The 27,967-nt window shown below is 37.3% G+C and overlaps 1 protein-coding gene across 3 annotated transcripts; it reads right to left on the bottom strand.

Moving 5' to 3' along the window:
- Nucleotides 1-174: 174 nt before the first annotated feature.
- LOC148843279 (sister chromatid cohesion protein PDS5 homolog C-like) lies at nt 175-27,967 on the bottom strand. 3 transcript variants are annotated; one of them, XM_088957967.1, is made up of 16 exons: nt 27,592-27,704; nt 27,214-27,390; nt 26,883-27,056; nt 24,404-24,607; nt 24,038-24,219; nt 17,584-17,710; nt 17,284-17,481; nt 9,482-9,532; nt 8,384-9,373; nt 8,098-8,211; nt 4,432-4,517; nt 3,384-3,435; nt 3,218-3,301; nt 3,092-3,132; nt 1,105-1,179; nt 175-1,021 (listed from the first exon to the last, which is right to left on the bottom strand). In XM_088957967.1, the coding sequence occupies exons 3-16, from the start codon at nt 26,982-26,984 to the stop codon at nt 556-558; spliced, it is 2,772 nt and encodes a 923-aa protein (XP_088814093.1). In that variant the 5' UTR covers nt 26,985-27,056; nt 27,214-27,390; nt 27,592-27,704; the 3' UTR covers nt 175-555. The 3 variants fall into 3 exon arrangements, with proteins under 3 accessions (XP_088814093.1, XP_088814092.1, XP_088814091.1); XM_088957966.1 differs by having other exon boundaries at nt 27,214-27,695; XM_088957965.1 differs by having other exon boundaries at nt 26,883-27,967.

Genomic DNA, 27,967 nt, shown 5'->3' with positions numbered 1-27,967 from the left:
TCAATACTAATACAGCATTCAATATCACACAACTCGGACTCCTTGGGAGAAACATGCAAACAATTGGCTCCAAAGGCATCTTAGTCACTAAAAAGTAAAAACCCTCCTATCGTCAGCTTTTATGAACATATGCTGGTTTCTCCACAAACATTTAAGAAAACCAGAGAAAAGAAATTTTAGGATCACAGTTGATTAAACTATTTCACTATCTATAAAAATAGATGAACAGAAGAGCCCCAAGTAAATTGTGAAACCGCGCAAAAGATTTTTTCCATCTAGAACAAGAAAGGCTGAGACTATTACAAGACCTCCCTCCCCATCGCCAATAATAACCCTCCTAAGTCCTAACCTTGATTCTACAAACTAGCCACGTCTGGAGAAATTCCAAACCACATTGGGCACCATGAAGTACATTGCAGTGCAGTGTATGCAGCAACAATGTATTCCTCCAAGAGAGAATAAAGTAAATAAGATTATATTTACCATCAGGAACCCAGGTGACAAGATTAAAAAAACGCTTGATTTACGAGGAAGAATCAGCTCTGAGTTACATCATCATCCATTGACCTTCCTCGGCCGCTTTTTCCCACTCTTTGTTTCATTTTCTTGTGCTTTGGCTGAATCTGACAATTTCCCTTTAGACGACTCTTCACTTTCATGCACCTTTGATGAACCAGATTTTCCTTTACTGGAGCTTCCATTGGCATTGGACTTGCTTCCAGTTTTGGGAGTTTCACCCTTGGACTTGCTACTGCTAACCTTAGGTGTCTCATCCTTGGACTTCGTGCTCACCTTCTGATTGTCGTCCTTGGATTTCCCAGCCGTTTTTTGGGTCTCATCTTTCAGTTTGCTACTAGCTTTAGGAGTATCATCCTTGGATTTTCCACCACCATCCTTTGACTTTCCAACTGCCTTAGGGGTGTCTTCTTTGGATTTGCTATTTACTTTACCATCATCCCTGGATTTACTACCAGATTTTCTCGCTTCAACTTTCGATTTGCTGGCTGAAGTACCTCCACCCCTAGAATCCCATTTTTTGAACTTTCAATCTTCAAAATTAATGGACTAACCACCAAAAATAAATGAGAGAAGATATTTACTCACCGTTTTGAGGAAGCATCAGACCTTGCTTGCTTGGTTGAAGAATCTAAATTTGTTTTTGTTTTCTTCTTCTGGTGCCTGGTCAAACAACCAATCACAATACGATAATCATTAAAATAAAATATGGACGTAAACATAACCAGAAATAGTGACCAGTTGTAGAGCAAGAATATGCAAAATGCCACTCAACTTTTAGTAATGCCTGGGTTTCTTATAATTTCCTTCTTCCCAATGTACAAACTTCTTAATTCACCACATTCACATGACATGGGAAAAAGGAGAAAAGTAGAAGACTGACAAAAACCACCAACTTCACAAAAGACGACCAAAAACAATGCCCAACAAATCCAATTCTCTTGCCTTATGTATGACAGAGGACATGCATATACAAGATGCCTTAAAAAATTGCAAAAAGCCAAACAAAAATACATTGCCCACGTCAAAGAGTCTAGCGATGCCCAAGTAAATTGACCTCATGTATGACAGAGGACACCCACGATGAAAGCAAGAAAAAAAAAAGAATGTGCTAGGAAAATTAGGAACTCTTAACAGTTTAAACAAACTACCAAATATCATACTGTGACACCCATTAGTAGTGTTCACGTAATTTATTACCATATCTTCAAAGTTCAAACCATACACCTTGTGCAATAAGATGGAAATATAAGCATTCTATGAAACTTATACCATAAAAAGTGAAAATTGTGGAGAAGGATGTTGAGATTGGCAAAAGTCTTGGCTTGTTCTTTTGGTTTTTTGGAGGTGAGGAGTTTGCTAAGAAGAATGCCTTTGAGGAGTTCAAGAGGAAGAGGAAGGAAAGAGAGTTTGAAGAAAGTGGTAATTGGGAAGGGAGAGACATAGGATGAGGATGATGATAGGCAGGAGGAAGTGTTCGAGGGAGAGGATTAAGGAAATGAATGTCTGGGTCTTGAATAGTCTTGGAGTTCGTAGAGACGGGTGAAGGACTATAAGTGTCTGGAAATGGTGCTTTTGGTTCATTTTGATTGTCTTGTAATCTGGTGTCAATGGTTATAAGCAGTATTTTAAAAGCGCAAGGTGCAAAAAAGGTGCAGGGGTCAATTTGCGCCTGAGGCGTGCGCCTTTTTAAGCAAGGCGCAAAAATAAAAAACAAAGGGCTATAAAACAAAAAAAAAATCCAAAAACGTTCAAAAAATTAAAAAAATTAAAAAAATTATTAAACATAATATTAATAAAAACATAAACTTCAGTTTTAAAATAAATGTTTTAAAAACCTATTACCTAATATTAAAATACATAAAGATAACATGTAAAGCATATTCAAATGAGCATTCATAAAAAAAAAAGCATATTCAAATGATAATTTAAAAATCAAATCAAATATATAAAACATTTTCAAGCATATAAAACCCACAATCTCTTTTTTCCTCAATTGCATTTATTCAAGTAGCTAATGTGATGTAAAACATATTACATTCATGATTCTACAAGCCGCCTTTGTACCACACCCCTCGAGAAAAGTCCAAACAAGTCCACGTTAGGTCTTAAATTCTTAGTTCTCACACAAAAAGTAATGATTTTATAGTTTTAATTGCTTTTTAAGAGGACATTTTATTAGGATGAATGGATGGACAGCATTACCAAATAGGGGGTTCTCGAAGAAAAAAGCATCAAAGTTTCAAAAGGTGCATGCCTGGGCTGAGGCGCAAGGCACACCAAGCGTGCACCTTTTGAAAGGGCTGTACCTAGGACCTGGGTGAGGCACCTACCCTGAAATGTTCCTAGGCACGCCTTTTAAAACACTGGTTATAAGTTTGTATTAGTGTCTGTTTTCTCTCTCTCAGATGATTTCTTATCACCTTCCTTTTGTATTGTCTTTTTCTTTCAATGAATTTCTCTTTATTCTTCAAAAAGAAAGAAATTAATACCACAATTCAGACTCCAGCAGAGATTCCATGCATAATTTAGCATGCTTCTAAACAGAGTTCAATATCAGCCAACAGATACTTACATTTCAGAAGCATCAGGACTTGAAAGGTCAGCTTCTTGATCCTGTCAAGAAAAACATATCATATACAACTACATACCAAAATCAGATATAATAAATTCCTAATACAGAATTAGGAATCACACCCACCCCATCTGACACTTTATCTCCAATAAATTCCCATCGCTCCTTACGGAGATTCAATATCTCCTCATCACCATCATCATATAAAACCTGCACCAAGTAGAAATGCATAAAATAATGCAGAAGGTTGAGAAGATATGTATAAACATGTGGACCATGAGAACCAGTTCACCTTGTGCTTCTTTTTAACAGGATTGAAAGAATCAATAACACCTTTATAAAACCTGCAAAATAACAATTTGGATAAAATACATGAGAGTTGCTATATCAAAACTTTGACCAATACCAGACCTATGTATGTAGTTCATTAAGTAACCAGCAAAACAAGCCAGACAGAATATAAAATGGACACCATTCATGTACCAAATAAAGACCCCCAAACAAGAAATATTGGAATATGTAACTCACTGAAAAGCAATAACACCATCACATAAGACTCATGAAAAACACCAAACAAGGTCTAAAAGCTTTTGCTATTTCAGCAAAAGCTGACCAAGACACTGAACATTACATTATATTGATGTAATTAGACTAAAGGGATACTGCAAAAGGAACTTCCTACTACAACATGGTTTAGAACTCAAGTGAAAAAGTTGGTTGGCCCATCTAGCCATTTCATTTTATGACTGTATTGCAGATTTAGGTCAAGGCAAATCCCATACATAAAACTCAACAATGGAACCATCCTTACAAAGTATGTCCACAATGCATAGAATGATCAAGCTACAGGTATCACAAAGGTACTCTCCACAAGCCAGGAGATTGTAACTTGAATACTCCCAAGGGAAAAGGAATTCACTCGACACTTTGTATCTTTTATTCTTGTCAGGTGTGTTGATGGGTATCTAATAGTTGCTCATAAAAGAGATAATCAGCTGGTTAACTGCAAAACAATGATAACATGAATCGACCTTAGGCATACCTTATTGAACAATACAACAGGGTCAGAGGAGAAGACAGCTGTTGAAAAAAGAAAAGGAAAAATAGCTTATAATTCACTATGTGCCTACATCATCATCTAAGCCTTGTCCCAGCTATGGGGTCAGCTACATGAATCCTGTCTCACCATTCTGTTGTGTGCCATATCCATCATTGAATTATGGGTGCTTAAATTATTCCTTATTACAATTCACTATGTGCCTACAAAGTATAAAGATCAAAAGAAAAAGTATGCATAACTGCACTTATTACAAAATGGGAATGACAAAAGCACAACTTACTGATGATCTATTGGCCACCAAACCTTGATCTTTGCACCGACCAAGTTCTCACCATGATCCTTAACACTATGCGGTGTTTCAGCAGCCTGAAAAAAAATGGTTATTATTCCTCGTTAATATGTACAGTTACAAAGGATAGAACATTGACATCTATGTAAAGATGAAGCAAAGGTTCTAACTGAAAATTAAGCAGTATTAATTAGGTTTCCCCTTTTCCTCTTAAAATATTTATCAATGAAGATATCAGCAGGCACAGTATGAGATTGACCACAGGTCACTACTAAATAACAGCAAGAGAAACAGATAACATTGGCAAATATCAACCCCCTTAACACATAATTTTGACATTGTAAAACATTCCTAGTAGAGTCAAGAATTACAATTCAATAAGAAAACTATCAACTATATTCAGTACATAATCAGCTCTACCACTAGATACATCCAATTCAAGAAAATGAAATTACACATTACAACACTAACACAACTATAAAATGGCATCAGAGAAAGGATCTCTGTTTGGCTATCACATGCCCCCCCCCTCCAAAAAAAAATAAAAAAAAAACCCTCCACTGAGAATTCCCAAGTCCTATTACAAGTTTGATTTAAGAATCTCCAAATATGCTTGTTGACATTTTAGGGTTAAGTTTGTAGAAATAATATTAATGATAATAATACTTTTGATGTTTAAAAACATTCTTTGTAGATTCAAGAATAACAATTCAATAAGCAAACTATCAACTATGAACAAAGTACATAATCAGCTCCATCACTAAATACATCCAATTCAAGAAGATGAAATTTCAAATTACAACACTAACTCCTACAAAATGGCATTAGTGCAAGGATCCTTGTATGGCCGTACATGCCAAAAATAAAACATCCAGAGAATTCCAAAGTCCTATTACAAGTTCAACTTAATCTCTTAAGTTTTTTTTTTTTTTGAAGGAAACGGTAATAAGTACAGCTGTCAACCCATAAACAGGTGTTGGGCCGCCAGTAATCTTTCTTACAGAACTGCCCAGAACACTCTCTCCCACAGTCCCTTGTTTAGCCAACGTGTCAGCTAAACCATTAGTTGATCTCCTTGTCCATTTGAAGCACACACCAATCTCCCCTGTTGTGTTAAGGATTTCCCTTATGTGCTGTCTATAAATCCTGGCTCCCAACTTACCGAATTGCAGCCACTCAATCAACGACTTAGAGTCTCCCTCTATCTCAATCTGGTGTAACCCAACTGTTTGGCATATCTTACACCTTGAAGCAAGGACATCACCTCTGCTCTCAATGAGTCTCCTATTGGTCCTGAAAACATAGCCACAATTCTGACATTTTCATCTCTTAACCTCTAAATATGTTTGTTGATATTTTAGGGTTAAGTTTGTAGAAAAGAGTTCCCTTCGTTAGGCTCCCCTTAATGTTAAATAAATGCAATTGCTAAACAGCCCCTAAATGCATAATAGATCATCTCAATACTCCCTCCAAAGCTAAGCCTAGATATTAAACAATGCACTCTAGATAAGATTGCTTACTAACTTGGATTTAAAGACACTTTCATTTTTATTTTTTGATAAGCATCAATGAACAATTCATTAAAGAACAGAAACCACACCGCAAGGTGGCCTAAAATACAAACAGCCTTTGAATCAAACCAAAAGAGACCAACAAGACCAAAAACAGCAAAAGAAATACCTCTTACAGGTTACAGCCCGGCCCTGGACAACCCCAACCCAGCAAAAGAAATACCTCTTACAAGTGGTACTGAATATGGAGTGAGCATCCAATTAGCCTTTGGATAATAATCTTGGCCAAGTATCGATCCAGTATCATGAATTAACACCCAGGAGTAACCAGTACACCATACAAGTATGCAGTATGGAGAGGTATACAGAAGCATCACAATGGCTTCAAAAAGGTAATCTAGTATGAGGTGGGAAAAGGAGCTGGGATAAAGTTTTGGCAGGACACATGGTGTGGAGATCAGACACTGAAAGAGGCATATCCAACATATAAGATTGCCCAGAAGAGCCAGAACAAAGAGTGCATGTTTGCAGATGTTTTTTTCTTTTGAGAGAGAGAACCAAGTGATGCCCCATATTTAGAAGGAATTTAAATGATTGGGAGGTAGGACCATGGATGGAACTAAAGCAGAGAATTAACTCAATAAGGATGAATAGAGCAAGAAGAGAGAGAGAAGAATGTGACATTGGGACAGATCAGGAAACTTCACAGTGAAGTCTTTCTATAAAAATCTAGCTGTTGCTGAGACACTGAGATTCCTTGAGGCTAGAGTTTGGAAAACAGAAGCTCACCCAAAAGTAGTCTTTATGGTATGGACAGCTACATTGTTTGAATGCTTAACAGCAGATAACCTAGCAAGGAGAGGAATCAAGGAGAAGAGGAAATAGAAGAAGTGTATCATTTATTCATTCACTGCAGGTTTCCAAGGTGTTTGTGGCAATAAGTTAGGAGTTATTGGAGCACAATTATAGTTCCAATTTCCGAAGGACTTTGGAAGCATTGTTATGGAGCTGGTAATTGAAAGGATTAAGCAAAAGGGGAAAATCATAAGGGAGGTAATGTCTTTGGCAGTGGAATGGACCATATAGGCAAAGAGAAATTTGAAGCCTTTTGAGAACAAAGCCAACATAGAAGATTCAATGGTGAAGATTTTATGGAGCAAGATATATTCATAGGTGGCAATTGCTTCGAGGACATACCACTATAGTTCTTTTTTCGAATATACTTTTTGTATCTAATCAAACAAAGTAGATGCTGTACAAAATAATTGTCATTCTTGCACATTGCCTTATTGTGCAGGCATACATTTTAAAAATATTGATTATGAATTAATGCAATACTTTACCCTTTCTCAAAATTAAAAGAAAAAGTTCTGGGGACGGATGGCATTATCACCTGGTCTAATCATCCCATCTAGTTTAATGTGGTTCTTAGATACTACTTTTTCCTTCACCATATCCCCATCGTTTCTAAATGCCCAGTGTCTGCTATCAATATTGATCTTATACTTATTATCCCTCATGTTGGAACAAAACTTAGAGATTTTATTTGCCATTAATACCACCCCAGCTACCTATGGAATTCCCAAAACATAAAAGAAACATAATCCTTGGCTGGAAAAATCATTGAAGACATTGCGTTCACAACTAAGGCAATGAAGGAAAAGAAAAGGTTAGAGTATATTGGGAGCAACGGTAAGCTAGTCCCAATCTTGAACATCTAAACCATTCAAGGCGTGGTTCAGCATTCACATGTCATAGAAACAACTCCCTAGGCATGTTTAGGGACCAACCAAGTATTTGAAATCTACTCTTTTAAAACTAAATTCAAGTCTTTCTCCAATTTAATATTTAAATTCTATTTCCCTAATAACAAATTGACAATACTAGGCATAATGTACTATCATGGAATAAAATGCTTGACCAAGATAAGCAATCCTCATTATTTAACTACATGTTTTTACATGGAAAAAGTTCCAATTTGGTATGCAGACTTACATCATCACAAGATTCCATCAATTTTAGATTCATCATACATGTAAGTCCTAAGAAGTACAAATAACAATCCCAACAACTTTCAGCTAAAGTTTATGCAAATGCAGAAAGAAAAGCCTAAAAGGGCCCAAAAACCACAATCAGATGCCCATACCTCCTCCTTCCCTGGAGTGCGCTTCCTCTTTGACTTGGTCACTGAGGTTTCTTCAGGTTGAGCTTGATCTCTTTTTGATGTCTTGGCTGCAGCCCTAGGTGAAGAAACTATTTTCTGTACAATTCATAACAACACGAATTTATCAGCCTAGAGGTTGGAAAAATAATTTTACCACCATGTGTTATCCACTTAGAGACAACTTCTCAAAAGAAACACATGATTGGAAAAGAACAACCAAGACCAGCAAAACTGTAAAACAATAATCACCAAACCCTCAAAATAGTACCTTGGTACTGGCTTCTTCAACCACATCCTTTTCAGAAACAGATTTGCCCTTTCCCTGCTTTTTTTTTCCTTCTTGCTCATTTCCTGATGATTCATCTTCATGTGCATTTTTCTCATCTACTTTTTTATTAGACTTCCTCTGAGATTTTGCTTCTGAATCACTTGTACGCAAAGACTCCTTGGCAATATCCACAGGAGCAGGAGTTTTATCACTAGCATTCCCAGACGATGCTTTTTTACCTGAGCGTCTATGTGGTTTTGCTTCAGAATCACTTGTAGCCTCAGACTCCTTTTTTGAGATTGCAGCAGTAGAAGGTTTTGCTTCATCCTCAGCATGATCACTTGGCAAAACTTCCTTTGGAACAGAAGGTGATCCTGGGTCAGCTTCCTGACTTGTGCTCTCTTTCTTCTTTGGACCTCGCCGGCTCCTTTTGGAGCGACTTCCATCAGTAAGGTTCTGGCTTGGGGGTGAAGCAACATTTGCAACCTCACCCTGTGATCCTGTCGGAGAGGATAACTGCACCTGAGTTTCCTTTTCCTGTCCAGATGGCACAGCTTCATCCTTAGTAGATGGGCCTTCTGAAGGCACATTGTCAGTTTCCTTACTGTGACCCTTTTCACGATCAAGCATCTGCACAGCTTCTTTCTCACTGTCAGTCCGAGAAGGATCAGAGGCCTCTGCCGGAGCCATCAAAGTATTAGGTTTTCGACCCCTTGTTTTCTTAGTAGCCTGATCAGATTTTGTTTCTGATTTAACAACCTTCTGAGATTCTAAACCATCAGTCTCAGCTTTTGTTGCTCCATCACTACTTTTAGATTGATTAACACGATGACAACGATCAAGCTTCTTTTTAGGGGATTGTGGCTCTGCTGTAGAGTCATCTGTCACAGCCCGAGCAGTTCCATTGCTCATCACTGATTTTGGTGCTTTCTCCATGCCAGAATCAGATGTTCCAGGACAAGCCACTTCTTGTGAAACCTCTTTAGCTACCTGATGAATGACCAATTGAGTTTTAAATGGTTTTTCCAAATAAACACGATATGATTGAAAGCAAAGAAAAAGGAAATAATGCTTGTATTATCCAATAAAGTTGCATGCCTGCTGTGGCTCATCTGAAACATTCCTTTCTGACAGTTTGCTCTCATCTGCCTGAATCAAGTTAATGATGCAATCGGTCAGACGAACCAACTACAACAGCTAGATATGACAAAACTAATAATGGAAAAAATATATCAATTCTCAAATCATTCAACAAATGTTATGCCACAAAAAGAATATAAGTTAAGAGAGATCAAATAGTGTTTGCCCACTTGCAGTTCACAAAATGATATCATTACATTCTGTGAAGATAGAAAGGAAGAACAGGAATTTAGAGCACCTTATTAAGTGCTCCAAGTGTATCTCAAACATGAAGGTCAATTTTGGCAAAGCTGTATTTCTGGAATGAACTTTATTTGGGTATCACTCACATACTACACATTACATGGGACTCGGAGGTGCGATAGAGCAGGGTGCATGCAGGCCCGCTGGCCAACCACGAAGAGCCTGTGATTCTGTGGGTTATGTCCCATGCCTCCAAATTAGAGGAGATGCCTAAGTGACCATTTTAATTACTGGCTCATCAGCAGTGGAGTGGCCATCACATTATTAAGGACTCTCATTAGGAGATAACACCAGATCTACTGTTTTTCCATTCTACATTTCATTGGGGGGGAGAATCACTTTAATTAAATCAGTCTTTGCCAATATTCCCATATACTATCTCTTGTGAGACTTATATGGATCTATAGATCTTTGGGGAATATTGGCAAAGGCTGATTTAATACATCTGAATGAGTGGTTAAAAAGGCTGGGATAGGGTTATAATTGGGAGCCCCACCATAAATCTGTCCAAAACATAATTCTATTCCCAATGCCAACACTGAATCTCAAAAAAGAAGGAAAAAGGTATTATCTCAAAGGCTAGACAGAGGAAATTTTGTACAAATTCAGCTTGTTGTCCCACCCATTCAGATGTATTCCCTATTTGCTTCAAACGATGGAAGTCCAAAGCTTAATTAATTGTTCAGGGGGAACCGTCGATAAGTGCGAGGTTTCTGTCCAAAATATGCCCAATTCTCAAACCTCCTTCCTTCTCGGGTTTTCAAACAACCTTCCAACTAACTAGGTGTTCCCTTTTGCTTGAATTTTCCCAAAGAAAACCTCTCTGCAGCTTCTCAATTGGGAAGGGGGTAATACTTGGGAGGGCTTGGGCTGGGGTTTAGTCAAAATTTAAATAGGCCCGGCCCAGAAACCGGGCCCAATGCAGTGTAAAATATTAAAGCCGGGTATCCAATTTACCCTACTCTTGATAGGCACTCCACCATATGATTTCTCCAAGTTAATAAAGACCAAGTGGAGATTTCTTCTCTTCTCTCTAAGCTTCCCCATCAATTGTCTTGGTAAGAAGATAGCTTCAATGGTTATGGTTCATCTTCCAGGAATGAAGCTGCACTGGTTCTCTGAAACCCTGGTTTCTTGTCTTGCTCTTTGCTCCTTCACTCCAAAAATGTTTTATAGTATAACTCAACAATTTAATCCCTTAATAGTTTCTTCTGTTTTTTTTTTTTTTGACAAAGGCTAACAATTTCATTCATCAAAAAGAGAAAGTACATGAAAGTATGTACACACAAAAAACACAGGGTTTAACAAAAGAAAACAAAAGCCTTTCAAACATCAGGAAACTTTCAATACTACACGAGAACGTCCTCTCAGAACCTGACTTAGCTAAATAATCAGCTCTTTGATTAATCCCTTCACGCTTATTGCAATTTTTTGTCTCCTTTACTGTATATAGGCACCATGGTACTTTTCGTCCATTTGCTTGGCATTTTCTTTGTCTTTCCAATTTTGATGAAACATTTATGTTGAAGGGCACCCACAAATTTACAAAACTCTGTAGGTAGTTAGGTACACCATCTAGATCCAAGGACTTCGGCTTGGCTCGCCAAAAAAGTGTTAGGTTCAAGCTTGAGCTCGAGCTCGATTCAAGCTAGAGACTTGAGCTTGAATTTGGCTTGACTCAAAGCTCGGATGTTCGAGCTCGACTTAGCTCGGATGCTCTATAAAAAAATAAAAATTATTTTTTATTCTACATACAAAAATTAAGAATAAAAAATATTTATTATCATACATATAAAAATTATTTTTATTAAAGTTTATTTATTATTATATATAAAAAACAAAACCATTATTACACATATAATATATATATATATATATGTATATATGTATATATGTATTAGGCTTGATTAGGCTCGCGAACCTAATCAGCCGAGCTTCATTGGGCTCGAGCTCGGCTCAATTAGCAAACAAACCTATATATTGAGTTTGAGCCCAGTTTAAACCGAGCCAAATCGATCTTTTCACAAGTCAAGCTCGAATAGCTCGTGAAAAGCTCAATTCATTATCACCCCTAAGATTCAAGGGTATTTCATGGTCAGCACCCAAATGGTATACTAGCAAGCACTTAGATGAGACATGCTTGGACCCTGACTAAAAAGATTCCATGTCCTCTTGCTAACAGAACTATCTCAGCCCCCCAATCCTTTCCAACAAGCAATTTGGATAGGACCTACACCTCTCATAATAAGAGTTTTTTGTTGGAATTTGAAAAGTGTATCATCAAAAGATCAATATCAAAGCAATGTTTTAAAAGCGCAAGGGGAAATTTGTGCCTGAGGTGCACACCCTTTTGTTAGCAAAAAGAATGAAAAAAAATAAAAAATGTCAAAATTTTTCAAAAAAAATGCAAAATATTAAAAATATTAAACATAAAATTAATAAAAAATATAAACTTAAATTTTAAAATATATGTTTTAAAAAACCTATTATCTAAAATTAAAATACATAAACATAACGCAGCCCATGGAGAGGCATGAGCTGCAATCTCTCCACTAAAGAAGAAAACAAAAGTAATAAGTTACAGTTGTGCCCAATACAAAACTTCCCTAGCTGCCCCTTGCTTGGCTAGACAGCCCGCCATAGCATTTGCTGATCTCCCCACCCATTGTATTCTTAGGTCCATGTTTCTTGTCAGCACCTTAAAATTTTTAATTTCATTCCTGAAGCACCAACTTACTGTCTCTGGGTCTTGCAACCAGCTTATTACAACCTTTGAGTCACCTTCAACTATAAGCTGGTTCACCCCTAATTGAGCTGCAAACTTTACACCTTGCAGGGTGGCAAATATTTCTACTCTAGTAGAGTCTCCCACTCCTAACAGACCTGAGAAGATAAATATCGCTTTCCCGACTTCATTCCTCAACACCCCACCTACAAAAGAAGGACTTGGGTTTCCTATACTGCTTCTGTCAAAATTCAACTTCAAGAAGCCTGCAGGAGGTAATGACCAGCTTGTTCTCACTTTAATCTTGGAAGAGGAACAACTTGCCACTGCTGCCTGATTCTTCCAGATGTCATTAAAGGAGAATTGGTGAAACAAACATAAAAAACATTTTCAAGCATGTAAAACCCACAATCTCTTTTTTTCCTCAATTTGATTACTTCAAATAGCTAATGGTTTTTTTTAAAGAGTAAGGTATCACTAAAAGAAAAAGAGCATAAGCTGTATACAACCGAAGGTGCTAAGAAGACGCCCAAAAACATTAGAGAACCCAGATCGACTACATGTAAGAGCCAGATTTGGCACAAAACTAGAGACAAATAGCTAATGTGATGTAAAACATTTTGCATTCCTGTTTCCTGATTCTACGAGCCACCTTTGTACCAAGCCCCTCGAGGCAAGCCCAAACAAGTCCATGTTAGGGTCTTAAATTCTTAATTCTCACACAAAAAATGATTTTATAATTTTAATTGCCTTTTAAGAAGATATTTTATTAGGACAAATGAATGAACAGCATTAGCAAGGCACACCAACACACGACTTTTGAAAATGTCATGCCTAGGGCCTAGGCGAGGCGCATACCTTAAAATTTAGGGGTGTTTAAGCTAATTTGGTTCGGTTATAATTCAGGTATTGGTTCGGTTTGGTTTTTATTTTCTAAAAAATTGGTTTTCAGTTTCAGTTCAGTTTGGTTTTTATTTACTAAAAAATTGGTTTTCAGTTTCAGTTCGGTTTGATTGAGATTTTCAACCGAACCACACCGAAAACTGAATTAGTGGCTGTATTTAATTAAGTATATTAAATATATAATATTCTATTCAATACTTTATACTCATTAATTAATAATTATTATCTTTTCCAATGGGCAATGGTCAATTCACAATTCCCCATTGTGCTTTGGGTGGTTGGGCCTAGTATAGCTTTTAATTAATATAATAGTTAATTAAATAGCCTAGAGACTCTAAACAACTAGAGTATTAAAATCTAGACTAATTATTAATTATTCATTAATTGTTTGTGAAGAATGAGTGGAGTTGCTTTAATAATTAGTCATTCAATTGCCCATTAAATGACAGTAGTTGTATTAATTGTTCATTAAAACCTAGACTAAAGATTAATAGCTAATTGTTCATTAATTATTAAACCAAACAAAAAAACAAACCGAACTGAATTTGGTTAGGGCCGGTGTGGTTCTAAATTATAGTCTGGTTCAGTTCGATTGGGTGAGATGGTCAAACCAAATAGTCGGTTAGGTCTTCGGTTCTAACCAAACCGACCAATTGTACACCCCTATTAAAAGGTGCCACGCCTGAGTGCCTAGGCACATCTGAGATGCACCTTTTAAATCACTGTACCTGAGTGTGAGAGCATAGACATGCACAACACCGCCCACAAACATCAGTAGGTATGCGAATCGCACAGTTCAAGCTGGATAGACTTGTGAAACACCATTTACAAAACCTAGAACAAAACTCAAGTATGAAAGTGAAATGAGTTCCGCACACCCCCTCAACACCAAGCGCATAAAGCGGCACACATGAGACTAGGAAAGGTATGTGTCATAGTACTACCATGTCCCATGGGAACTAAATCATAACCAACCAGGCTGACATGGCATAACTGATTAGCATGCCGCCTAACAAGAGATACAGCTCCTAACAAACGTAAATGTCGTGCCCTTAATAAAAAAAAGATATTTCGAGATATTTGAAGACAATTATGAGAAGAAAACAAAGAAGAATAAAGAAAAAGAGCAATTCTAGAAAGGTCCAAGCACAACAGACCAAGAGGGACGATAAAAAGGGGAACAGATCCCCAAGACAAACAAGTTTTTCTAGGCAACAGAATACCTAGCTCAGTCTTGGTCTCAGTCCCCTCTTTTCAAAGTCTTCAACCAACCCTAACTTCGGTTACTAGTTGTAGCCTTCGGCCCCACCTCTAGCCCACCATTACAAGGGTTGACCCAACCCCCAGCTCATCAAACCAAGACAAACCAACCCAAGCACATCTCACCACCACTTTTAGGGATTCCAGACTGCCTTACCCTACCAAATCCCCCTACACTGGAAGTCCTACAAAGAAGGCGGCTGAAGTGGGTATTATCACCTCATATGTTTTTCTTGTATTAGACAAGCAGTGGAACAATTTTCCACTTACTAATCTCCTATGTATATGGCAGAACTCTCTTGAGAAATAAATGCAAGGACTTTATGGAGGTCAACAAGAGCTGCAATTTTATGGCCTATATGGAAAGAAATAAATGCAAGGGTTTTTCTAGAGAAAAGTCACTCTAGAAGATCTAATCAATTTGATCAAGATAAGAATTATTCATTAGACAAAAAAGCTCTAAAGACCTGTCATGTTTCTCATCTGATGACATTTCAAGAGGTTGGTTGATGGTAGCAAGGAAGCTGAACTTTGATAGCTGCAGTACTGGCAATCCAGCGCCTTCAGGCATTGGCAGAATTATAAGAAATCATCTTGGGGATATTGTTACAGCCTTTGTCATGACCTATTGGAAATGCGAATTCTATAGATGCAGAGCTACAAGCGGCACAAGGGCTAAAACTAGCCATGCTTGCAGCACAAAGCCAGGATATGATAGTGGAAAGAGACTCAAAAACAATAGTAGCATGGCTGAAGCAATGTTTTAAAACGTGAAGGTGATGCAAGGTGTTCCACTACCTAGAGGTGTAAGCCGTAGTTTTGAACTTAAGAGCTGTAAGCCTCCTGAAAACAAAGAGGCTTAAGCCTCTTTAATAGGAAGGGGATGACGAAGAAAAAATAGGAGAGGACGAAGAAGAAGAGGAGGGAGGATCTCACCTTTTTTTTGTTTTTTATGAAAAGTGTCTTCTATTAAGAAGAATGAAGATGCATAACACCAGCTGAAGGGGGGGGGGGGTCTTGTTGAAGCAGAGCCCCTCGCCCAAACTTTCTTTCCTTCCCCTTCCCCTTTCTGCTTTTTCTCTTTTTTTTTCCTTCTCTTTCTTTCTTTACTTTTCATTTCTTTTCCATTCCTTTCTTTTCTATTTTCTTTCTTTTTATCTTTGTGAATGGGGTGAGCATGAGGTGCATGAGACATATGACTCATGCAAGACATATGACACATGCATCTGGAGGCTCGCCTCCAGGTGTACACCTCCCACACCTTTTGAAACATTGGGCTAAAGAGAGACATGGATAGCCCCTGAAGACCTGAACTTAAAATAATGGAATCAAGATCAATGTCTAAGACTACAACCAAAAATCTGTTGGGTTCCTAAATCAGTAAACTCACTGGCTGATACCCTGCCATGTGGAGGAGTAAATAGGCAGGATTTAAGGTAGGAAAAGTACCCTCTGGAGTAACCTGTAACTGTAAGTTGTCTGAGGTGGGACTTTAAATGGAGAAACACATATTTGCTTTGTATGAGGTAACAAACTATCATGAGGCAAGAGACTCTGGAACATTTATTGATCATTTGCCTTTTTATTTATTACATTTGGAATTCTGGTTTTTCAATGTTTAGTCTGTACCAGGTGATGAAAGGAAGCTTCAGTGGCATGATGTCTACTTGGGCATGCCTTTACAGTCTTAAGCATTAGATGCCTTTTCTGGCAGATTGAGGACAAGAGATCTCATGATACTGCAAGGAAGCTAAGATGAAATAATCTAAAATCAACCTTAAACCTTTAAATTGTATAAAATACAATATACAAACATGAAGAGAGTATGCATGCAATAAAATATTTTCCAAACAGAGAGGTCAGCTTTCGACCAAGTTAACAGGTTTCACGCTTCTCTCAGGTGATTCCTTATCACTTTCCTTGTACTAATTTCTTTTAAAGAATTTTCTTTTACCTTCAAAAAAATGTAAACAGGTTTGAGGCAATTATTGGGACATGCCAGTACATCCTCACTTCCAAAGCTCAACTGATCAAAAATGAAATTTGTTTCACCATAATAAGGGAAGCACCATCCAACATCAAAATACCTAATTCACTCCCAAACCTGGGGAAAATTCCTTGCAATTAGGAGTACAGTGGGTGTGCACTTCCACTTTTTAATTCTACCATCCTAGTAAGAGTTTACTTGGTTTCACAAAAAACAAAAAGATATTTTTATTATTGGAGAGTCCAAATGGTATAAGCGTGATAATATTAACAATGTACAGAGGAAATAACATAATTTGAATTTGACTACTCATCAAAAAACATAATTTGATTTTTGACGAGAACCATTTAATTGGTTTGGTTTCCATCTAGAAAATATTTTCAACCATATATAGGCATAGCTATTAGGCATTACAAACAAAGGACCACCTAATCTCACCTAGGTAAATTATCTTCCAATAACAAGGCATTCAAAAATCAAGGTACAAAATAGGAAAATGGTGCCAATTAAGGCGGGTAAATAAGATTGCTGTCGGTGTTCATAACCCAAAAAGAAAGAACTGATAGGCAAGAAGGGATTAACAGTTTCATTATCACCAACTATGCTGATTAAGAACTATATAGAAAGGAGCTAGATGCCTACCAATTGTTCACCAGAAGCATTGGTATCATTATGCTCAACAGTATCAGATGTCTCTTGGCATATAGATGTGACAATTTTACTGTAATCGTTCAAAGAATTGCCCATAGATTGCACTGCTTGCATCATATATGGTCTAAGTTTGGCAGCACAGTTTTCCATTACTTTTTCCCCCAACTTCCGTGCAATAGGAAGAACATCCTGAAATAGGAAAAAAAACATTATCAATAAAACAAGACACAAAAAGAGAAAAGAAAAACTGAAAAACACAGAATAGAATATCATGTAAAACAATGAGTAGACCTGATTTTCCTTCTTCACGCTAGCTAAGAGAGGAGAGAGAAGCTCAGGTGAGATATCTTCACTTTCCTCTAACACCAAGCTCATTATTGTCTCCATGGAAGAAAATACATTTTCTGGATGGTCCTCCCTGAAAGTTGCACAAAAAAGAGGTCACCCAGGTCACTTAGTGAGCATATAGAAGAAAATAAGTGCAATGAAAACACACTGCAATTATGTCACCCAGATATGGTGTCAATATAGCTAGACGAGATTACAAGAAGTCATATCACTATGCCAAGTTTACACTAAAAAAATGAAGCTATCAACATAATATGACACTCTTTTACAGGCATGTAGATGTAACAGCAATGCAGTACAGACACCAAATTCATTTTCTTGTACATTGCATCTTATACCAGACATCTGGAACATTTTGTCAGTTCAAGTGGTTCTCCCAATACTGGGCCCACTGCATTACATTCCAGGTGCTTTGCACATGATGGACGCTCATGCCTGGGGGAAAAAAAAACTCCATCTTTAACATTACTTGTTGACTAAAAACTAAAAATAAGGCATAGTTCCACCCAAGTGAACCCTCAGCAACATGCCCAACTTTTGTGTATCAAACAAAAGGGATGGCAACAGAGGAGTGGTATTAAGCATCTGCATAAGCAATTGAACCATGTGTCCTTAAACTAATAAAATTATATTTGTTGAGAAATGCTGAAAACTTGACACGAAGAACAACGTAATAATGGGGAGAAAATCAAAACTCTACCCTTCTGTTAGACACATATTCATAGTTGCCAAAGTCCAATGACTTTCTTTTGAAAGGAACAATAAAATTTCATTGGATCTAACATCCACAATGATCAAAAAATAAAGCAGCAGGGTTAAGCTGATACAAATGAGATTAATGATAGTACAATACTAGCTCCTATTTTCATGGAGCCCTAATTACAGAAATTAATGGATATTACAGATTGCAACCCGGCCCAGGACATCCCCATTCAAACTCATTCCTTGCCAGCCCTGCCCTGGCTAGAGTCTGCTGTTCAACTAGCACCTCATGGCACCTAGTTAAATGACCTATTCAATATGGTGCTCAAGGACTGTGCCTGTCTCACCATCAGCCTGACTTACCAAGGAATCGTATCTTGTTTTCTCATCCAAAGGCTCAAACTCCACATTCTTCATTCCTTCCATATTCTCAGTTTTAACCCATGAATCAAAGCATGCAGTTCAGCCCTAGAGAATTTCCAACATCAATGGGCCCAGGAAAGCTAAGTACCATGTGTCCATTGTGGTTCCCTGATTATAATCCCAATACCTGAATCTCCTGGATTCCCAAGGCCCATCAAAATTGAATTTTGAGTTTGCCCATTACTGCTACATTCCTTTCTGATACAGATCATGAACCTCAAGGGTGTTGACACGGAACTTACGTCCAATTTCTTTTCAGAAAAACAAATGTACAGCACTACAGCTATTATTTGAATCTTACTACTTGATTCAAATCTTATGACTTGTCTAATTCACATGATTCTAATCAATTCAACTAGGATTTTTTTTCTTACAAATCAACCAGAACAAAGTTCCATACATTGGCATTTCTTATATTTTTTTAATGGCACTTTGTTTTAAAACTACTATATTAGAATTATTTAGGTTATTTAAAACCAATTTAAAGATGCTTTGAGTTTATTTTTCATGATTCCATTATATGTATTGTAGGTTAAAGAGCATGACTAGCCGTATAAGTGGGTTAATTGGCTTTTCCAACTGATATAATTTGAATAAAATCAACTACGACTTTTTCATAACAAAAGACAAATCTATTAAAATAAAAAGATAAAACATTGTTTTAAAGCCACTAAAGGACTATACTTATTTAGGTTATTGAAAACCCATTTAAAGACATTTGTGAGTTTACTTTCCATGATTCCAAGGCTAAAGACCTTATATAACTGTATAAATGCATTAAATAACAAGTCAATGGCTTTTCCAACTGATATAATTTGAATAAAATCAACTACGACTTTTTCATAAGAAAAGACAAATTTATTAAAATAAAAAGATAAAACATTGTTTTAAAGCCACTGAAGGACTATACTTATTTAGGTTATTGAAAACCCATTTAAAGACATTTGTGAGTTTACTTTCCACGATTCCAAGGCTAAAGACCTTATATAACTGTATAAATGCATTAAATAACAAATCAATCCTGATCATATCATCCCAAGCTTCTCGTGTACAAGTGGTAAACTAAGGTGTATTAAATACATATAGGGTGATTATGGATTATTAAAAATATATATATATATATAAAAAAAAACTCTTTTCTCTGTATATTTAAGCTTTAGTGACAGGTTTTTAATAACAAGTCAATCCTGATCATATCATCCCAAGCTTCTCATGTACAGGTGGTAAACTAAGGTGTATTAAATACATATAGGGTGATTATGGGAAAAAACTCTTTTCCCACAGCTATGGCTTAGGATACAATCAGCTGTCTTTTTTTAATCAATAACTTTGAAACTTTTATTGATTAAAATACTTTAAGATACAACAATAAGTTACAAAAGAAATCAGCATAGTAAGCTGACCCGGTACAGAATTATAAATGTGCCGAAAACATACATGTTCTTTGAACCCCTTGCTTTGCTAAGCTATCGGCCAAACTGTTGGCAGATCTCCCTACCCATCCCACCTGAATTGACATGTTCCTTGACATCTATTTAAATCTTCTGAAATCATTCTTCAACTGCCATCTCACCCCTTCCCCTTTCTGCAACCATCCTATCACAGTTTTTGAATCTCCCTCGATGATCAGTCTAATGATCCCCAACTCTTTAGCCTTCTCAACCCCATATACTGCAGCTAGAAACTCTGCCCTTGTCACATCACCTACCTCCACAGGATCAGAGTACGGGGCAATGATGGAACCATTTTCGTCTCTAATGGCGCCCCCAATACCTGAAGGGCCTGGGTTACCCACAACTCCCATCAAAGTTTAGCTTCTTCAAACCATCTGTTGGAGGGGACCAAGTCTCAACAAACTGTCGCCTCATAGATGATGAAGCAGCAATAAGTCCCCAAACCCTGAATAAATCTTCAACCTTAAAGGATGAAAACAGCTTCGAACTTTTTACCCAATGAGCCACCCTCAATGTTATTGTTTCAACTAAAGCTTCCTTGCATTTCTCTTTACTTTCAAATATCCTATCATTTCTTTCCTCCCAGATGGTCCAAAGTATTGCTGCTCTAGTACACTTCCAAAGAATCCTTCCCCTCCTTGTCTTACCACTGATACCATTAGGGTTGAACAAGCCTTCCACCCTGTCAGGAGAGGACCACCTGCACCCAAAAAGGGAAATAAACCAATTCCAAATAAAACTGACAAAAGGGCAAGACATAAGAAAGTGGAAAACAGTCTCACCATTCAATTTACACAGGACACACCAGTTAGGAGACAAGCACCAATTTGGTCTTTTCCTTTGAAGTATATCAAAGGTATTAATACAACCATGAAAAACTTCCCAACAAAAAGCACTGATTTTAGGAGGATAGAAGGGCACCAAATTTCTTTGATTGGAAAATGAAAATAAGATTGTGTGGCAACCATCGAGCGTAGAAAGGATTTACAAGAAAAGGAACCTTCGACATTGGGACCCCAAATTCTAGAATCTGACCCACCTTCCCCCAAAAAAACTGAACTCAACAATCCTAGCAGCTCGGACACTGCAAGAAGTTCAAACTCTCTAAGGTTACTGTTAAATTCAAAGTTCCAATTCAACCCTGGAAGGTGAGATGGTTGACTTAGGAACTCTGAAATAGGCTTACCCTTGAACCTGGATAGGTCATAAAGAGAAGGAAATTTCTCACCTAAAGGAATATCCCCGATCCACACATCCTCCCAAAATCTGATTTTGCTACCTGAAGACAAGTCATACCTGATAAAATTTAGGAATGTAGAGAGAACATCATGGATGGCCTTCCAGGGAGTAGCCAAGTTAGCCCTACGAAGACATCTAGCATCCCATCCATTGCTTGACATGCCATGAATGCTTGCAACCACTCTGTGCCATAATTTCTCATTTTCATTTGGAAACCTCCAAAGCCATTTGCTAAGCAAAGCCTGATTCTTGAGTCTAACATTCCCTATTCCCATACCCCCTTCCTCTTTCAATTTCCTCACATTTTCCCATCTAACCAAATGATACTTCTTTTTTTCCCCAAGCTCCCAGAGAAAATCCCTCATGATTGTTTCAATTTTCCTCACTATCCCTTGTGGCATCCTAAACATTGACATGTAGTACACTAGGAGATTTGCTAAAGTGGATTTAATTAGGGTTACTCTCCCCCCCCCAATGAGATATAGTTCATTTTCCATGCCGCCAAATGTTTCTCTATCCTTTCCACTACCGGAGACCAAAAGCTAGCAGATCTAGGGTTATCTCCAAGGGGTAAACCCAAATAATTCATTGGCTGCTCACCTTTCTCGCAACCTAGGGAATTTGCTAGAACTCTCACTTCATCCTCTTTGATATTGATTCCAACCAATAAACTCTTTGACCAATTAATCCTCAAATTAGACATCATCTCGAAGAGTTTCACAACCAACCTCAAATTTTCCACTCCCTCCCTGTTTTTCTCCATCACAAAAAATAAGAATATCATCTGTGAACTATAAATGAGTGACTAACACATTATCCCTCCCAACTGACCAACCCCTGAATAATGGCACACCATTTGATTTTGAAATCAATTTGCTTAGGGTTTCAACAATCAAAGTAAATAGAAAAGGAGAAAGAGGGTCACCATACCTAAGTCCACGAAATCCTTCAAAGAAATCATACATTGTCCCATTAACTATTATTGAAAAGTGACTAGTTTGTAGGCATCCCGTGATCCATTTACACCACAAATTTCCAAATCTACATTTCCTCATAATTTCAATCAAGAAGTTCCAATCCACTAAGTCATAGGCTTTTTCCAGATCCAGTTTGATAGCCACTCCCTTTCTCTTTAATCTCTTTTAAGCCTCCATGCATTCATTGGCAATTAAGATTTGATCAATAATATATCTATCCTGCACAAAGGCCCCTTGAGCTTGAGAAACGATTGGGGAGATCACCTTTTTAATCCTCAGAGACAACACCTTTGCTATCACCTTATAAATACTAGTACTAGACTTATTGGCCTGAAATCCCCTAGTTGGTTGTATTAGTCTTCTTTGGGATTAGAGTTAAAAAAGTAGAATTCATTCCCAGACTTATCACCCCTCTCCTATGGAATTCATTAAACACTCTAATCAGATCTCCTTTAACTATGTCCCAACAATCTTGATAAAATGCCATTGTGAAACCATCTGGTCCTAGTGATTTTGATCTATTCATAGAAAAGATTGCTTCCTTAATCTCTCCATCTTCAAACCTTTTTTCCAAAAATTGGACTTCAAACTCCTCCAAAGTCTCCCAAACAAAACCTTCAATCCTCCACCTTTCAATTAAGGGTCTTCTGTAAATAGAACTAAAATGCTCCGAGAATGTTTTAGCAATCTCCTCTTGGTCCGTGATCTCGTTTTCTCCCACCACTAAGAAAGTAATCATGCACTTCCTTCTCCTTCCATTTGCAATGGCATGGAAAAATTTTGTATTTCCATCTCCTTCTTTGATCCATCCCTCTCTTGACTTTTGCTTCCAGCATATCTCCTCTCTCAATAAGGTCTCCCCTAGCTTTCTTCAAGTTCCATCTGAGCTCCTTTTCACCTTCAACTAGAGTTCCTTCTACCTCTTTTCTATCTAATGCCTCTATCTGAGAAATCAAATCAACTTTCTTCTCCTCCAATCTCCCAAACCTCTCCATATTCCACTCCTTGATCTCCTTTTTCAACAATTGAAGCTTCTTTAGGAACTTTTGTCCTTCCCACATTGCAAGTACAGCCATACTATTCCACCAAACCTTGACTTTCTCTTTAAATTCTGGATGAGTGAGCCAAATATTTTCAAATCTGAAAGGAGTTGGGCCACCATCACTGATTCTCTCAAACAAAAAGATAGGCCAATGATCTGAGGTGATTCTTGGTAAATTTCTCCCAATTATCCCTGGCCAATGCTCTTTCCAGTCAGGTGAAACTAAAAACCTATCAAGCTTGGAAAGAATAGGGGATAAGATAATGCCCACTCTATAGTCGCTTCAGCGTCCAAGAATTAGATTATGCCCACTCTATAAGTGGCATAAGTTTCTTGTGTATATTAATGCAATAAACAGGCTAAGTTATTCCAGTTTTGTGAAGAATTTCAACTTGCAATTAAAACAGAATGTAACAATACAAGACTCCAGAACAAAACACAAGACGAAACAAACAAAGAAACCCAGCATATACATGACAGTCAATAGAAAGGTTTCTTCTCACATTAAGATTAAATGATCAACAGAAAATACAATGAGCAACAAAATACTATATTCTTACCTAATAGCTTTCAAAAAATGTTGGAACATCTCAAGAATCAATGAATCACATTCAAGGTCCAGCATCACAACACATGATCGAACCTTTGCCACAGTCTCAAGTATGGAAACCCTCTTTGAATATGAACGACCTGACATCTCAAACAGTTTCTCAAATGATGCAACAATCAGTTGAAAGATTTCCTGCAGAGGAAAGAATAATGAGGAGAAGAAGATTTTAATTCAGACTGCGCAGATGGATAGTACAAAATAAAAAGGAAAGGGAAAAAACTAAACCAAAAATTGCAGAATACATAGCTGCAATGCAAACCACTAAAAATAGGGCACACAAATTAAATCACATCACTCAATAAGATAGTCCTATTACCTTCATTTGATCATCATCATAGGGAGCATCTGGAGCTGTTATTCTTGTGATCTCACTGATACAAGATGCCACTGCCACTTTCACATCCATGTCTGAATGCCTCAGGAGCTCATTAGCAACCAGAGCCTTCAATGAGGGACAAAGTGCAGCTTGCATTGACTTGGATGGTGATTGTTCCACCCTTGACAAATAATTCTCAACTTGCTAAAAGAAATGCACATGATAGCAGTTTGAAGAAGAGAGAACAGACATGTTAGCCATTGAAACAAAAAAAAGGATCTATACTCGTATGTACATACAGACGGATATATGTACATATGTATTGATTGATTGATAACCTGGAAAAAGAATTATTTTGGATATTGATCAAAATATTTACTCAATAACTTTTCCCCTGGTTATCAATCCAATTATATATACATACGAGCAAGAGAGGAAGATGACAAGGAAGGGCCGCACAATAAGTTCAGCAAACTTGCCAAGTTCCCTAATGAAGAGGATTGAGCATTCATAATCAACATGAAAATTTAACATCAACACAAGAAAAAAAATAGAAAGTTAAAAACTTCAGACTAGAATTTCATATTAAAACAATATCCTTGAATGCTCAAAGGTTATTGCAGTGGTGACAAAATTTTAGCAAAAACATAAAAAATCCAAGAAAATAGAAGCATTGTAACTGATCCAATGCACCAAAAGAAGAAAGAGAAAATAGAGCAACAGCAACCAACCATGCATATTAGAAACAAAAAAAAGGCAAGGAAAATGTGAATCTAGCCTATATTCTTCCTGATAGGCTGACATGAGATGAGAAAGGTCACAATTATAACTGAAAGTGAGTATACATCATTTCTTATCAACTATTTTCCATGTCAAAGCAAACAGATAAGAATTATTGACATATTGGTGGCTTCTCATGACCTTTCATTTCACAGACACCAAACATGAAACCATTAGTATTGTTGATGGTCAATTCTTTCCTCTCCACTTTGTATTGTTGATGGTCAATTTCCTCAGACACCAAACATGAAACCATTAGTAAAAGATAACTAAGCACTTTTCCAGTTTGCACAGTGATTGTTTTTCTATTTTCTTTGTGAAAAGAAAATTAATTCATCAAAACGATGAGACTGTAAGTGAGTGCAGAAAAACTGACCAAAGTAACAAAAAATTTTACCAGAACTCAATACACATGAATGACAATTTTGATTAGACCCCTCCCGAGAAAGATAGAAACAAACAAGTCTGTTGCTTTTAACCATGTCCTTCAACGGTTTATCAACATACCCAAAAAGAAACCAGTGGAAATGTTAAACAGAAGCAACCAACAAAGAGGTTGAATTTTCAGGCTTCAAACCATTCACAAAAGTCATTCCAAATTGGAATTGACTGAACTATGACATCTTTTTTTCTATTGAAAAACTAAGACTTCCTTTTAAATCAGTAGCATATCCTAGCATGAAAGAAAAGAAAATCATAATGTTAAAAGAGATGCAAGAGGCCCCCTACTGACTAAAGATATCACACCAAGTCCCTTCTTACATAACGTATAAACCATGCCTGTTTTTGAGTTCCATCCTAGATGGTAATAAATCAGGTATGATATGAAGTAGCATACTAGTAGCATATGCATGTGAACATATCAGCCTCTTGCCAAGGGAGTAATTTTGGCATGCAATCAGTAGAAGGTTTTGTCATCTCCAAGACCAAACCAGTTAGATTTTGAAACCATAGCATAGATGTGACGTACAGGCATGGCACTGAATAGAGAGGAATGGCAGAACAGGATTCATATAGCCAGCCCCATACAGTGGGAACAAGCTTTTGTTGAGTGCAAGTTCAGCTCGGACGTTAGGTGGAGTTTAAGGAAACGAACACGCTATTTTTTTGTATAGAAAATGGAGGAAACCACACTTGTATGCATATTAATTGATTGAGGAATGGATTGAAAATCGGGCTGAGATTTTCCTCTGATCTAATCTAGTGTTTAATCAAAAAGCCTAATGCCAAACCCGGATTTAATAAGACTTGAAAAAGTATTAAAAATCATATTAAAAAAGTGTTCAATATATCAAGGGCTCAAAACACTTAGTTGTCACACTCTTGAACAAGCATCTACAACAAAGAAAACCATCAACACGCAATCAATCTCTGATAGAACAGTTCCTTTTATAGTTGTTAAGAACCCATTCGAGAAAACATCATTGAAGTTACATACCTTAAATTTGGTTCATAAGAGAAATCTGACACTTAAATTCAGTTCGGGAAGTAAGAATAAAATATAATATACGAACCTCTCAGACCGCTCTATTTAATAAAATAAAACTCATCAAATATAGAAATCTCACTGAGACAACCCAGATATCCAAATTATATAAGGAGGTGCATATTACAAAGAAATCCGTCAAACAACACAACCCTCCGAAGGGATCCAACCTTCAGAATAAGAAACCAGAGAAGATAAGAAACAAGGGCTTACGTCAAGTAGTAGAAGAAGCTCATTGACCGACGAGGGAGGTTTGAGGAGCTTATCCCCAGCTTCCAATAGCATTTCTTCCAACGCCTTCTCCGAGGACGCCATTTCCTGTTCGTTGCAGATCCTCGAAGCTTCGAACTCCACTGCTACTTACACCATTGAAACCCTAAACAAACCCTAGAAACCAAACCATGGATGTGACAACAGCCCGAGCTAGGGCTCAAAACAGAGCCAGGCCAGAACCAAACGAAAATCTAGGGTTTTGCACCAGAGAAAAACGAAAAGAACCAAGAAACCAACATAAGACCATGTTTGGCCGAGTTTCTCATTGTACCTGTTTTTCCCCTGAGAATTTAAATAAAAATGAATTTTCCATTTTCTTTTCTGTTTTTGTTATCCTCTGTTCTTTCCTTCTCTTTCTCTCTCTTCGGCAGTTCTTTGATTATTTCTTTCTTCCCTCGTCCGCCCGCTCGCTCGCTCACTCGCTCACTCACTCACTCACTCGGTCTTGCTTTTGTATACGAAAATGAAAATGAAGTCAGATTACTACGGAAAATAAAAATGAATGAAATGATGAAATATAAGAAATACTAAAAGTATAAGAGAATCCAGGGATCCGCTCCGGATTCTGCCCGGTTTATGGATTTTGGCTAAACTTTGGCTTTCGAATCCGTCGCAATGAACCTTTCATCGATTTCTCTCTCGTCGTCACCTTTGGCGGGGGCTTCTATTTTACGTTGAGATCAGGGCCGACTGGGGGAACTCGGCTTCCGTCGGGGCAACGCCCGTTCCAGCAGCCTTTACAGCCTTTGCATTGGGAATATCTCATTATTCATGTGCTTTATTATTTCATGAGAGATATTTTACATTCAACATTGCAAGTACTGTTGAGACGGTGTAAGAACGAAACCGATCATAGACTGATTATGTCTGTCGTATTATCGTTTATTTAATTTCAACAAATACCCCTTCCATTAACATTCAAATGGGTGTTTGAGAGATGTTTGGAACTGTGGTTGTTTTTCAAAAAAACGGTGTCACGGATCCACATAGGCATTTCAACAAACACCCATGTATCTCATTGTTTT

This window comes from Nelumbo lutea, chromosome 8, assembly GCF_056320005.1.
Source record: "Nelumbo lutea isolate HS-2025 chromosome 8, American lotus-T2T, whole genome shotgun sequence".
Classification (NCBI taxonomy): domain Eukaryota; kingdom Viridiplantae; phylum Streptophyta; class Magnoliopsida; order Proteales; family Nelumbonaceae; genus Nelumbo; species Nelumbo lutea.
This window is presented reverse-complemented; position numbering and strand designations above follow the sequence as displayed.

Excerpts from the sequence above, each read along its gene's own strand:
- LOC148843279 (XM_088957965.1), bottom strand. The coding sequence starts at position 26,984 with ATGGCGTCCTCGGAGAAGGCGTTGGAAGAAATGCTATTGGAAGCTGGG. Across the intron at positions 9,533-17,283 it reads ATGCTTCTGGTGAACAATTG|GCAGATGAGAGCAAACTGTC; the intron begins GTAGGCATCTAG and ends AACTTGATTCAG. Across the intron at positions 3,436-4,431 it reads TGGTGGCCAATAGATCATCA|GTTTTATAAAGGTGTTATTG; the intron begins GTAAGTTGTGCT and ends GTTATTTTGCAG.